Here is a 14,814-nt window from a genome sequence, read left to right as displayed (position 1 = left end):
TCTCTTTTAAATGGTACTCACAATTTCTTACTTGTTCTAGGTAAGAACACTGACTACAGATCGCATTCTCCTTCAGTATTTAAAGGACAGGGGGGGGTTCCGTTCACACAGCACAGTATTTCTTCATCGTAAAATTAATATCACAATCCAATAAGGCTACTACCCGAAAAAGTGAGAATTAAAGGAAGTAGGCATCATAATGTATCTCCAGCTGACGGAACACACACATATCTCTGATACTCTAACAACAGTGCTCTATGAAAGGCAACAAATCACCTGGAAGCAGGCCAAAGGAAAATACATGACAATAAACTCGGCTGAGGAACACAAGTAACTTCTAACACTTGTCAAAAGAGCAAAAGGGGATTAGCAACTGCAGGTGAGCATAAACAAGAGCACAGGGACAGGAGTCAGCAGACAACCTAAAAGAAAAACACCACTGACACCAGTCTCTATGTAATCATGTTACTCTTTACATCCCAGCACGCAGATTCCCAGGCATCAGCACATTACTTAAGACTACAGCAAGCACGTACCACAATACTAGTAACAAACGCCACCCTGTACGTACAAGCAGAGAATATAGATGATAATGTATCTCGCTATTACAGAGTATCCTTTTAAATCGTCCTCTGAGAGCCATGCTGTAAGCTACTGCCATGACAATTCACAGAGCACTGAAATACTGCAGTCTTACATGATCTCTTTACAATATATAAGCATCTTTTCCCACAGGGGACCAGTGAATTGCTACAGAGTTGTTTGTGTTATTGTGGACAAAACCTCTGCTTGAAATATGGCTTGGAGAAAAGTAATTATTATTCAAATTATAATTCCAGATGGAAAGGCTCTGTTACGGTAACCTGTAAAGTACAACCCTGTGGACAGTTTCAGTGCTTGGAATATATTATTAGTCTGTGCAACTTAAAATGGAAGTTAATGCCTTTATGACTGATCTCCTGCAGTTCTTCTGTGATTATCTCAGACTGTAACAAAATCCTAGGATATGACAATGCTACTCTTTTCCTAATTTATCAGTTTTACATTGCTTTTGTTCTCCTAAGGGGAAAAAAGAGGAAAAAAAAAAATCAAGCATATATAGTTACTTTGAAGCCCAGCCAGTCTTGTTCTTCCTGTCCTTCAGAAGAGCAGATCAAAGGCTACAATCCCATCTAGCCACTTAAGTTACCAAAACAAGATAATACAACTGTTACCTCTAAGACAACACACACAACCCACTCAGATTCTTCCTACAGTTGACAAACTAACTGATGAGTTGGCTTATGTTACTGTATATGTCCAGCATATACTTTAAAACTGACCTTCCTAGGAATATCATCATTAGGGCATTATTTATGTTCTTTTTTTTCCTTAAGTTTTTTGGAAAATTTTACATCATTTCTTACTATGTACACTTTTTTTTATATCTTTACATATTTCTTAATACATCAATTTTTAAATCACGTCTTATAGTCATTTTTTACATTTTTAAAAATTGTACGCTCTCATTCCAGAACATATTAGTAATAACACTTACTATCAAAACCACAAGCTTAACTGAAAAGCAATGTCACTGTCGTTAGATAACTAACCAAGCTGCTGCTGCTGAAGATGAGACACTTGCAGGTAGTTGAAGTATAGATGTTAGGAATGTCTCCTTGTCTTCTGCCACTTAATTTTTTTGTATGCAGAATACTCAACAGTTTAAATCACATCAGTAGATTCCTGACTAGAAAAATAATATGAAAGAACAGGCTCTTTCATGACAGGGAACAACACCCAGGGTCAGGGGAAAAGTCCTCTTCACCCCCCAAGGAGTGGGAGGGAAGACTGATGTATTTGTTATGAAGCATCAACACAGAAGTACTGTAGAAGACATGAAAATGCTCCTAAATCTGGAACCTAAGACTAGTAGCTCACATTCCATGATTAAATATGAGAGTTCAGTTTCCAACAACTTAATGTTAACTTCTGAAAAGCCTGAGCATGGGCCAGAGCTCTACTCTACCAAGCAACTAACACCAGAAAATTCCTCAGTTTAAGTTTCAAAAGATATATAGCAAGGGGAACATGGATACAGAAAGCACACAAAAGTAAATGCTAGTCAATGTAAGAGGCAGCAATTTCACCACATGAGTCTAAATTATCATACAGGAAAAAAAAACAACAGTAATTAGAGAAAAGGCCATGCTAAGTTTCACAGACAGAAAGGGGAAAAAAAAAAAAAAAAAAGGCACAGAAGTATGTTTGAAAGTTTCCTGAACAAACGAGTTTTGCTGCCAGAGGCAAGATTTATTTCCTCCATCTTAAGTGAAGATTATGCTTCTGTGAAACCATGTAAAACCCAAACCAAAACAATCCAATTTATAAGTGAGAACTGATGCAGACTAGAAAAACAAGTTGATGTGAACTTGTACCCCTGGGTGGCACTGTTGGTCAACTGGAAACTTAAAACCATGGTGTCACAGGAGAACAAGACGGTAAACACAACTGCCACACGGAACTGAATTCAATCTAGTTTACAGTTATGTCCATTTAAGTACACTTTTTCAAACAATCCTACCTTAATAGCTTTCATCAATTAACCTAATTATTTGTGCCAAGTTTACTTTTCTGACCTAATATGATAAAAACTTAAGAGAACAGTATATTCTACTTGCCTCCCAATTTTATCTTTTGGGAAACGTGCCAGTTTTAGAGCATAGAAATCTCTCATTCCTGAAATAGCTGCTTTTCAAGAGAGAATGAAGAACGCTCAGTACACGGTCACCTCACCGTGCTTAAGAGGCTATTTTCTATTTTACCAGTAAGTACTAGGCCCACCTCTTCAAAGAAACAAACAAAGCTAGTTTAAGTGGACACTATCAAGCTGCTTTATTGAAACACTGAATCAAGCCATCTGTATATAAACAGAAACATAAAAACACATTTGCAAGTAGTTTAAAGAGTGCCCTGCAGCTCTATCCAAGGTCTCTCCTCCCTAAGAGGGGGTCTTTCCCCTAGACTACAAAGAAAGGCTCTTTCCTGCTGATTCTGTGGCCCGAAATACCTTGTATTCATTTCTGCGCAGTGGTTCACCTTCAACAAGCTGCCCACCTCTGCCATACCTATACCCTAATTCTTAAGATACTTCCCTAAAACACAGGGTTTGAACCATGTCTCCCATTTATATCCTAAGCAAGCACTGCAGTCAAGTAAATTCTCATACAAAAGCCAAGGATCTTCTTTTAGAAAGACAGCTTGCATACAGAAAGAAAGCAGCCTGATTATCTAGAGCTATCATTAATTCCAGGAGATTCCAGAGTCATTACAGAGATGCAGGGCAGTGGGGGAAAGATACCACATCAGTCACAAAGGCAAATGTTTGCCTGAGGCAGCCTTTCACTCAGCATGCTAGCCCCTGTCATTCACATATGCCTTCCTCCACCTTTCTCCCTTCTCAGTACAGTAGACAAAGCTCAGCGGATTCCACTCCTGAACCAAATACCTAACCTTCAGGCTTTTGCAAGATGTCTTGTATTGCCTTCTGTGAATCTGACCCAATCTGTCTTCATTTTTCCTGAAGACACAGACCAATCAAAAATAGATGCCTCTTGAATTCCAGATCAGATTCTTGCAAACAGACAATTCTACCTTCCAGAATGGCAGAACTTTTGTCTTCAAATGTGTCACTACCAACACCCTCAAAGTGCCTTGCCTCCCAGAGAAAAGCAATGGTTCCATCTAAATAATAATTAAATGCTTAAAGTTTTACAAGAGAGGACAATGAAAGCCAAACTGACTATTCAAAATGCCACTAACTGTATAATAAGAAACTTCTAAATATTCAAGGCCATTTCAGTCCCAGGCTACTGAAGGATACTACCTTCTGGCGGGGGCAGGGGGGGTGGTTGTAGAAACTTACAATATAGATAAAGCAAGGTATTTTCTTGTAAAAATAAGCAGAAGTATGACTAAGGGAATTTATAAAAACATACACAATTAACGTAAGCACTAGAAAGAAACCAGTATTATGCTTGTTAATTCATAATCGCAAATAATATACATAGACCAGAAAAGGGCAGAAAGAATTTCAGCTGTACTAATGTTACTCAACTTGCTCCCTTCTTTCAGGATTTTAAATTGTACTATCAGAGTCACTGCAGTGAAGGCTGCTATTGATCACATCCACAACCTGTTCCTCACTGTACACGCATCCCAGACCTAGCTGGCTCATCAATCACGTACATCCACAAACCGCCTTCACCACAGCCCAGATGTCTTTTGAAAGGGCAGCATGATGTAATGTGAACAACCCAGAAGATGTCAGGGTGTTTAAAGACACCCAGGGCCTGTCACGGTGAAGTTTCCTCCATTTGGAGGCTTCTGAGGCCTCTGCTACTTCCTATTCTGATCTTATGGTCTGTAGCAGGCACCTACCATGTTGTTAACGGTGTAAGATTACTACAAAATCTATATATTAATTTTGATCCCAAGTATCTCTTTTCATCACAGGTGAAATCAGGTTCCTACCAAAAAAAAAACAACGCTGTTTGAGCCTACTTTTTTATTTAGCACCCAGGCAACTCTAAAATATCTATGTCTATAATAAAGCAATATATCTGTGTACATTTCAAATTAAGAGTACAGCACAATCCAAAAAATACTTACGACTGACAGTACGCAAGGCGCAGTATGAAATGGGAGATATGGTCTTTTCTTCTTGCCTCATAGTCATCCTCAGCCAAAGCCTACAGAACATATTATTTCAGAAAAATAATCTCTCCCAGATTAAAAATCCACAATTTATCTATCATTGGTGTTCAACAGTGTATTAATACTCATCTTTAAGACAATAAATGTAAGACTATTGAAGAAGGGGGTTATCCTAAAGAAATAAATATATACACTCAAAGAAAAACTCATTTTCTCTGTCAAAATGGCAGGATTTAAGTTTTAGGAATAGTACTTTATCACCTCTACTTTTATTCAGAATTATTGAATGGTGTAAACAAGATAAAGTGCAAGAGAGTTCACTTTTTTTATTTTTACTTACTTTGTAAGGAAACTTAAGTTTCCGGAGCTCAGCCTCCAGCTTGCTTTTGTAAAAATCGCTATTTCTAGTATAGCTCACACCAAGGTTTTCAACTACCTTGAGCACTTGGAAAAAAAAGAAAAAGTCCACATTAGAGACAACATATTGAAAAAAAATCTAACCATATCATGTCTCGGGAAATGCACAAACTGTGGTAAGGCCACAGAAATCGCTTTTAGCAGTATGGGGAACAAAAGGGTAAGAAATATGGAAGATTAAAGTTGGCCCACAGGTCCCGAGCAGCTTGCTCAACTCTGGGACCCATGGAGTCCACAGGGAAAGGGAAACAGCTAACATTGACGGATCAGTCTCGAACATCGGTTTCCACTGTAATGAAGGAAACCCTGGATTCAGCAGTTTTCAGGAGCTCAAGGGAACCCTTACTCCCAGCCACAATCGCTGTACTGAGACACATCAGATATGTCACAACACCTAGAAAATGAAACGTGCTCGTGAAAACTACCAGTATAAACCAAAACTATACAGTCCCGGCTGCTACATACCGAACACTCGTTAAGAAATCACTCAGAGCTCTCAAAAATACCTGAAGCGCCACGTTTGCCTTTAAAGATGGTTCATTTCAGCACGAGCAGGCACCCAGTTCCCATCAGCAGCAGGCAAAGAGACCATCTAAGCCCGCCAAAAATACATACAGCCATGACAGGAGGAATCAAAAGTTTCGGGGGGCGGGAGGGGGGTGTGTGGGGAGCCGCTACTCACGCTTCAGGCGGTCGATGGCCAAGCTCTCGAACTCCACCAGAGAGATGCTTTCAGTGGGCGGCTCCAGGTAGAACTGCAGGCTGTGGGGGTACAGCTCCCGCCGGTCCCCGGCCACCCGCGCCTGCTTCAGCCGCGTTCGGCCGCTGGAGAACTCCATCGCCGCCGCCGCCGGGCCTGGGTACGACACGCGCGCTCAGCCGCCGGGGAGGCGGCACCGCGAGCAATGGCGGGAGGGGGGGGGGGGGGGGGGGGGGGAAGACGGCGGCTGCCGCCAGCCCTCGAGTCAGACGGGGCCCGCCCGCCACCGATCCGCCCCGGGGCTGCCGCTGGCCCCCTCCCGCGGTCACCAACCCCCTCCTTCCCACGGCAGCTCCCCCCGCCCGCCGCCGCAACACAGAAACTCCCACCTGCTGCCGCGCCGCGGCCGAGCTCCCCAGCTTCCCGCGCACGGCCTGCCCCGCCCACTTCCGCCACGCCACGCCCCACAGCCACGCCCCCCCCCCCCCGTGGCGATTGGCTGGCGCCCGCGAGGCAGCAAACAGTGCGCACAGGCGGCACGGCGGCCCCAGCGGCGGCCGGGCGGCCTGGTCTGCCCAGGTACCTGAACAGATTATAGCGGGTCTTTTTGTCCCATGGGTTTTTAGACAGCGCGGGATGGCTTTTTATAACCAACTTTCTGTCAGTTTGTGGTTTTCGGGGCTGAAGATCCTTACAAATAGTTGCCACCAAATGAAACAGACGCTTTTGCTTGTTTTTTCCCCCCAGCCTTTGGATTTCCGGGAGGCTGGTGGGTGGCTGGGTGGCAGTGGCTTCCACCATCTGCCTGCCTGCTGGCATTTTCCTTGTTTGAAATACTGAACGTTACCACAGGAAAGCAGTTCCCTGGGGCCCGAAGCAAAGCCTGTGGGTGGCAGCAGGCCGCGGCCAGCCCCGGTGGCTCACTGCCGATGTGGAGGGCCTGGCCGCACAGCCACCATGCGTGAACCCCGTGTGGCCCAGGCACCTGTGTTGCTGTCTCCAAAGTGTCTACCCAAGTTGTCCTCCCATGGCACCCAATGTCTGTCCTCAAGATTGGCACAACTGCTGTTTTTCACCGGTCATCTACAGTCGCCCCCTGCTCACCTTAGCAGCAGCACTGTCATCCGAATCTTAGGCAACTCCAGGACCCAAAACTGAGGATCACAATATCACTAAGTTTCACGATGCTGTTAAGCTGGTTTGAAAGTGAAACGTTCAGCACAGTATTCAAACACTGAGGAACTTCCTTTTAATTCCATGATCCCATAAACTCTGAACCATTCTACAGTTGTATAATTTTGTCATTTTTCCAAGATAACTGCAGGATTTGCTATTTTTGCCACTGGGTTGACCATTTTGCTGCAACAGAGGTTGTGTTCTGTATTGTGTCCCTGCCTCAAAATGCCACTTAATTGCCAATTTTTCCCAACCAGAAAAATTGGTTAATGATCTTGCAACAAATTCAGAGTGTAAAGGGATGGAAAATCAGAACTGACATTCAGTTTATGCCCACAAAGTGAAGAAAATCAGTAGCATAGGCTAGCAAGTTCTTAAGAACAATGAAGCGACACATGCTAGTCTCATGTTCGTGGGCAACACCTAGGACATTGCTAAGTGAGTGATCTGATTGCAGCTTTAATAAACACCACCAGCCTTAAACTGCAGCTTGCCTCTGTACTAGCAGATTAAACATGGCTCAGAGTTCAACTGCTGTGAGATAATCCACTCCAGTCACCCTTCAAAACAGTGGCCGCATCCAAATTACCTACAGAGAATACTCCTGTGCTTATGCTAATTCTTAAACTGTGAAGTGTGCTCTTTGATCTGGGCCAGACCTCTGCCAAGGAACCATCTGAACAGGATAGAAAATCAAGTTTCACTCTCCAGTGCTGCTTTGTACTTTTCCAGGAAAAATCATGTTATCGATATCTGTTTATATGTTTATAGTTTTGTAATATATTTAACCCAAAGCAACTTTTTTCGAGTAGCCAGTGCTTATCCCTGCAGCTTTTTCCCTTCTCCACCTGACTGCTACGTAAGTGACTCAGGAGTAGGAGTTCATCTGCCAAAATCCACCCAGTAGCTGCAAGAAGGCAGAGCTTTTGCCTTTGACCAGTGTGTTAATACCCAAGAGAGCTTACTGAGACTGGCCATGCAGCGTCCAGGGCAGGCTGAGGAGTGAGGTAAGAGTAGGTACATTTGCTTTGAGTGCTGTACCGGGACTGGACCAGAGGGGGAGAGGTGTGACAATGCTAAGGAGCACTCTGCAGAAAACAGCAATGATTTTCATTTTAATTTAATTTCAATTGATGTTTTAGAGTTTAGCACAAAAGCAGTACCACACTTTTTAAAATCATGGTATGCGGTTTGCTGTACATCACTATTTCTTCTCCTGAACAATGTCCTGCTGATTTTTAACAGGTTATGTCTACATCTGCTGTTGTCCTTTATTGTTTTGTTTTAATAGTAGTCATTTTTCCTCTAAGGCTGAATACTGTTCATCAAATTGTCTGTAATTAAATCAAGACTTACCCCATTTATTTTATTTCAGTTAACTGCTTACACTATCATTATTTCAGCTGAAATTAAGAAGCAAAATTAACATCTATATTACTTGTCTCAAATAAATCTTACAATGCAAAACCTTAGAGGGGTTTGTCAGCCCTTTCATACAAAACTAATTTTACTGGGAAAAGGAAACAGACAAAGAAGTTAAAAGGTAACACCTTGGGGAAAAACTCCCCAAATTTCATAACCCAAATTTTCTTACTGATGCATTTATTGAAACCTATATTTGCATCACTTCCACAGTAACGTTACCAGTAGGGTCTGATTTTTTAAGTATTTTTTTAAGAGAATCATTGATGTTGCAACAACCCACCTCACAAATGTTTTAAAACAACATCCATATGGTCAGATGTGAAATTGTCCCCATCATCACATCCAAACACAGCCCAATTCAGCATACTCCAAACTGTTCTGCTACCTAATTAACAAAAACCAGAGTCCTTATTTGCATTAAATATAAATGATTACACAGTTTCTACTGCCACTTTTGTTATATTATCTAGCGGAGTGCCTGATGCTAATCTGTCAGAGCCTGGTTCTTCTCTACTTGAGTAACTACAACTGCTAATAAAAGGGTAAATACGGTAATGCCAATATCTAGTCTCTCTTTCAACCTGCTCCTTTCATCCATCATGTTTGGCATGTTTGGATCTCTGTGGATGGCGGGGATTAGCACAAAGTGTCCTTTCTCTGCTTCCAGCTCCCTTTCAACTCTTACTGTTAATTTATCCACAATCTTATTTACTGCATTTATCATCAGCCTGAGTGAATTCTCATGTAATTCAGTCTTTAGATGTAATTGCCTTCATAACTTGCTTACTTGATGTTTTTACCTCTTATTTATAGATTTTTTTCATCACTTAACTCAATCCCTTTACTGGTCTGGCTTTTTCAGAAGTCTTGACAGGTTTATACTTTTCTTGTAGTGTATTTGTGTCATTGCTAGACCAACTTCTCTTTGTATGTCTGTTTTGTAGTTCTCTGCTCATGCTTTTTATTACATCTTTAAATGTTTGCCATCCAGGTTTTACCAAGATTTTTGTTTCTGACCATGATGCACAGGTATCTCTGTACTTACTATGAATAGCAGGGTAAATATTCTGAGCTGGCCTTTAATTTCTGCAGGCTCTGAAGTGAGTAAATTGTGAATCGTGCAGTGAAGAGAGGTTCAGGGGGCTATTTTAGTTGGAATATGTTCTCAGTCTCTCAGTGTTAATTTAAGTGGGGAGTGACAACAGTCACATCCCTTGTAAGACTCTCTGGCTCCACTCATACAGGGCGTTCAGATCCTGGATTTATCCCCCAAGACCCCTGCCCAAGACTTTAGTACACAGGCAGAGGAAATCTAGATACATTTTCACAACCTTCTGAAATTTATCCTGACAGGTAGGTCTGTCATCCACCTCTGCCTCTCACTGCATGCATCTTCGTCAGTATGTTTAGGCTGCTGTAGCAAATATGCTCACTGCATCCTTGTTCTGTTATAGATCATATTTCCAATCCTTAGTATAGTTTTTCAGGCTACATATCAAGGAAGAGTCTGTCCTGTCCCTGTGCTAGGCTTCTCCAAATGGATGCCACTCTTGTACTCCATTACAAGATGTTCCACTTGCTGGGGCTTGGGGGGGGGGGGGGGGCAGGTTGACCTGTTTGGGTGGTTTTTTTCTCTTGTTATTCTTCCTGTGATAATTTTTGAGCATTCAATCAATGTTAGAGAGAGGGCTTGAAGCATCAAAGATAAGAACTACTCACAATTTTGAGAAATTAGATCCTGGTAAAGGAAAGAGATTCAAATTTCTGCCATGGGTACCAGCCTCCTTCGTGTGTGGAGCAGCAGCAACCAGACAGTTAACACAAACATGCTGCCCAATCAGTGTAAATATAACTTGAGTTCAGCCACTGCTCCATCATCTCCAAAAAGGTGGACAGGGGAAGGTTTGAACTACTGAGCATCAGGACTAAGAAAACAGAATTCTTCTGTAAACTTAATGTATTCTGCTGTATAAGGATCTCCTTCTTTTCCCCAGTATGTCTGTATTTATTATATTTGAATCGTGAGCTTCTGAAACGTGCAAAGAAGCTTTTCAGTCTGTCTATCTGTATAGATACTGATGTTTTCTTTTCTTGGAAATTATTAACACTAAACTAATTTAGAAGAAGAAAATGCTTTTGTTATATGTAACATTTAGGATTTGCGGCATTTTTAATACTCTCTTGAGATGAATTGAATTTCTACCTGTATAGCAGTAAGAAAATGGGATCCTTTCTTGTCAAGTAATCTGTACATAATTGAAAGATTTCTTTAACCCCAAAAAGTATTGCTATCCAACATAAAACCTAGACATATGTATCTAAGATTTTTATCCTTTTATTAATCATATAAAGAATTAATTGCCAAGATTCAGAATAATGCAAAAAAGGTTTAAAATATTTTTTACAAGGAAAATCTCTTATTGTCTAAAATTTTTTAAATACTATGCTGTCTCCATCAAAAAAAACCCTACTGCAGTTTAATGATTTTCTTCAGCCTTTTCAGTGTTTATTTAGGGCTATTGAATGATACAGACTTGCCCAGGCAGATTTCCCATTTTAAGCCTATGACTTGATTGTGAAAAAATGTCCTGTTCAGTACTGACACACACTGAGTTTTCAAATACCCAGTCGCTGTGTAAAACATTCTGCAAAATTCCAACCTAAACATAAGTGGCTAGCCACCTTCCAATTGCCAATAAATCTCTGGTTTAGACTTACTTGGTGCACTTCCACCATTACAACTGAAAACCCAAAATAAACGTCTAGGTGGGATCTGGTCTGCCTAATCTAGCCACTGAACCCACACCTACCTTTTAAGCTCTTCTTTTAAAGGGACAGTTTCCCATGGAATACTTGGAAAGAGGTATGTATCCTGCTGGCCTCAGAAAGGACATCCAGCCTGCCTAAATTTAGGTGTCTGAGTAGTTGGTTTATTTTCCATTTGTTTACCTCAAGTTTGCTTGGGTTTGGGTTTTTGTTTGCTTGTTTTCTGGGTTGGGGTTTTGTGGTCTTTTTGAAATGTAAGCCATGTGCAGGAGTGGATACTTCAGTATTTTTGCAAGTTAGAGAAAAAGAGTATTCCTTGTATGTAATACTAGGTCCTGTTCCCAGTTATAAATTTATACCAGCATAAGCAATTAGAGGTAACTCCTACATTCCTTATGCAAGTAAAATTCCAGATTAACTGGAAGTTCCTGAGCAAGACATGAGATGAAGGTTATTAACTTACTAGCTAATTTCTGAGCCACTTTCCTACTAGAAACTAAAAATACTACTTTGTCTTATTTCTTAGTATTTTGTCTTTATATTACTTTTGCCTTGTTATAGCATTTCCTTTGGCTGAGGCTGTGTGGAAGTTGAGCTGAAGAAGCAACACCGACTAGTTTATCAAAAAGTAATGGCGCAAAATTCAAATGAAGGCTTCTCTCCCCATTAAGTCTTGTCTAAAATTGCACTGGTTTCACTGGAAGCAGAATGTAGCCTCAGAATGTAAAACCCGAGCCCCATCCTCCAGCACTGTAGACATGTTCCTACTGTAACACTCCTTAAAATTCAGGGCTTGCTGATAAAACTGTTGATTTATTTTCAGATTACAGAGCTAGGATAACTATTGGCACCAATATCTTGCAATCTTATTTCAGGTCACCTATGTGAATATGTACAAATCTGGTACACATATTATTGTTTTGAAAACTATATGGCACCTTTACATAATAAATTTCAGAAACTGGGATTCATCCTACTAACTTTTAAATAACCATTAAAATTGCCTACAGTATAGACACACTAAGAAAAGATTACTATGTTTATACTTCCAGTTAGGAAACCAAGCTTATCTGTTGCACAGCTATTAACATATTGCCTTCAAAACCACAAGGTTATTAGATATAAAGACCTAACATCTTTATAACAGAACTAGTAACAGTTAAATGGCAAGGGTGGATCACAATGAATATAAATGAATCCAGCTAGTATACCTTACTGCCATATTTTAGGGGATAATGATGCATTGCAAAAAAAAGCAGCAGAACTGCAAATTATTTTTTTACCTAGAATATAGGGTGCCAAATGCTTTCAAAAGTGACTGTGTTCTCTTTATACGTATTTGATTTTTATGGAACCATTACTTATGTATGTATTGCATGGTATTACACACTTCGAGTGCCTGCAGTTTTGCCTTCCCAGTGAACTGTATACAGTTAAATACAGATACAAATGATGGTAGATATGTAATTATATATTGAGTGTTGAGTACATGTAGAGATGTTGAGTGCCTCACCAATATATGATGAATATGATGATCTCTGCAATAACTTGATATTCCATGCTAGTGGAAGAAAGTTCTTCTGAGGTCTTCTAGACCAGACTTTAGACAAAGGTAGACTTTGAAAGTAGAACAAAGCAAAAATCACTAAAGCAGGTGCAACAGCTACAATGGCAGTCATCACAGCTAAAAATCACTGCTGGCATTTCTCCTGGCTCTTCTTGCTGTTCTCTAGCAACCTGAATACTCTCCTGATTCCTCACTCTCTTGATTGCGTAGTACAGACTGTGCACACTCATCTACCTTCACCTTGTGAGGAAAGCGGCCAAGTACTGGGCACCTACAGACAGATTCTAGAGGGCAGGGAAATAAAACGGATATAGTTTAGCTGCAGCAAAATGGTCAGCTGTGGAGCAAAAATACTGATTTTTCCATTTCAGAGACAGTCAAGTCTCGTTTTACAATAACAGGAAATTCACATGTGTTGGTGCTGCTGTAGTTTAAAATCACCTACTATTTCAGAGAACTTTTCAGCAGTTATGAAGGCTGGATGTCTCAAGTCAATGTAGGACATTTTTTCCTACAAAGTCTGCCCTGGGGAGTCACAGAGCACAAACAGCTCTCAGACTTGTTTAGTTTGTGTGCTTTAGTTTTGAATTTGTTGTATTTCAACAATACCAGATCTGTTTGCTATTTTATTGATTAAGAAAAGTTTCTGCCTTTTCTTTGTTCCCTGTACTGGCTCTCTATTGAATGCAAAGTCTTTCTCTTACTCTTGAGGACAAACAATTTCCATGGCCAAAGGGTCACCTAAGATTAAGGTCAATAATTATCTCCCTCGGGAATTAAGCATCTTTCTAACAATGTAAAAGATGACAGGGGCTTGAGGAGCCAGTTTTCCATGCTTTCATTTCAAATGCAAGAATTTCTTTGTCTTCCTTTCTTTATCATAAATAAAAGTTGTTAAATAAACAGAAGAGCATCAGCAGCAAAGCACTAAACTTCACATACAGTTCTCCCTCTGGTAAGAGTATGAGAGAAAGAACCAACCATTTGGGACAAATTCGTAATATTGCATGTATCTCTAGAAGTTGTCCACACAGTAGAGAGGCAAGGCTAGTACAAAAACTTACATAGGACAAACCCCTATACGGTGTACAAAGAGGTACCACATAACAATAATATATTGGTTAGTAGAAAAAAAATATATACCAGAAGAGTAATAAAATAAAAACTACACTTGGTTTTGATTTAAAAGTCCAGTTAGTTAAAGATTTGATGGAATGAGAAGAACAATAAGAAAATTAGGTAATTGGAAATAAGCTTTTATGTGACAGTAACTCACGTTTAGGATTTAAAAGTCCACTGTTATCATCTCTCAGGGACCTCTTGCATGGAGGTGAACAGAGAATTTCCTACAACAAAGCACGGTTTTATAGCAGTGGCAGAGCTGCCAGTATCCCTTTGGTGGCAAGTGGTGAGCAGGCAGCACACCCTCCATGATACACACATACCATGCTGACTGATCTCATGGGCTTGCAGGAGGGAGCAGGTGATACTCTTATGGAACAGAGCCAAGAGTGTTAATTTATTTACAGGCCTGGGAACATCTTGGTTCTGCTTTGTATGCCCACAGCAGCCTGCACATTCTATACAGGGCACTGACAAAGCCAAAGCTATAGGAGGGGAGTACACTGCAGGCAGTCTCAAAAAGAGAGGGACAGTCCCAGATGTCCTCAGAAGTATGCTGGTTAGGCTGCCATCCCTATCTCCTCAGTCTCTTCATCTCCCATCCCAGTTGACTTACATCTCAGTCCACTCTGACAATTTCAGGGCCCCAGAAACCTGTGATGCTTATTTTTCCCATTCCCCCACTATTTCCTTCCCCTGTTCTGTTTCCTGCGTAGGAAGTAGTTGTGTTACTGCCTGCACAGATTCCCCAGCTCCAAATATGTGGCTTCACTTGTAGGCAGCAATAATTCAGTAGTTGAGTAATAGCAGCAACCCCATCCCCAACCAGCCTGGTGTCCTGGATAATGCCACCATAGTTCACTTCTTCCCCTCACTGGCAGCCTGAGCCAGCCCTATTTCTTCCCACACTTCTTTTCACCAGCAGCAGACTTACTAACCTGCTTAT

At 41.0% G+C, this 14,814-nt stretch overlaps 1 protein-coding gene across 1 annotated transcript in view; it reads right to left on the bottom strand.

Annotated features, from left to right (window-relative positions):
• Nucleotides 1-6,272, bottom strand: part of PRIM2 (DNA primase subunit 2) — a 127,906-nt gene extending 121,634 nt beyond the window's left edge. The window contains exons 1-4 of the mRNA XM_055810587.1: nt 6,202-6,272; nt 5,795-5,968; nt 5,036-5,139; nt 4,651-4,730 (exon numbers count right to left, since the gene is read on the bottom strand). Coding sequence (XP_055666562.1) covers nt 4,651-4,730; nt 5,036-5,139; nt 5,795-5,951 — 341 coding nt within the window. The 5' untranslated portion in view covers nt 5,952-5,968; nt 6,202-6,272. The remainder of the gene's footprint in view (nt 1-4,650; nt 4,731-5,035; nt 5,140-5,794; nt 5,969-6,201) is intronic.
• Nucleotides 6,273-14,814: the final 8,542 nt, after the last annotated feature.

Source organism: Falco peregrinus, chromosome 7 (genome assembly GCF_023634155.1).
Source record: "Falco peregrinus isolate bFalPer1 chromosome 7, bFalPer1.pri, whole genome shotgun sequence".
Lineage (NCBI taxonomy): Eukaryota > Metazoa > Chordata > Aves > Falconiformes > Falconidae > Falco > Falco peregrinus.
Note: the sequence above shows the minus strand (reverse complement) of the source record. Positions and strands in the feature narration are given on the sequence as shown.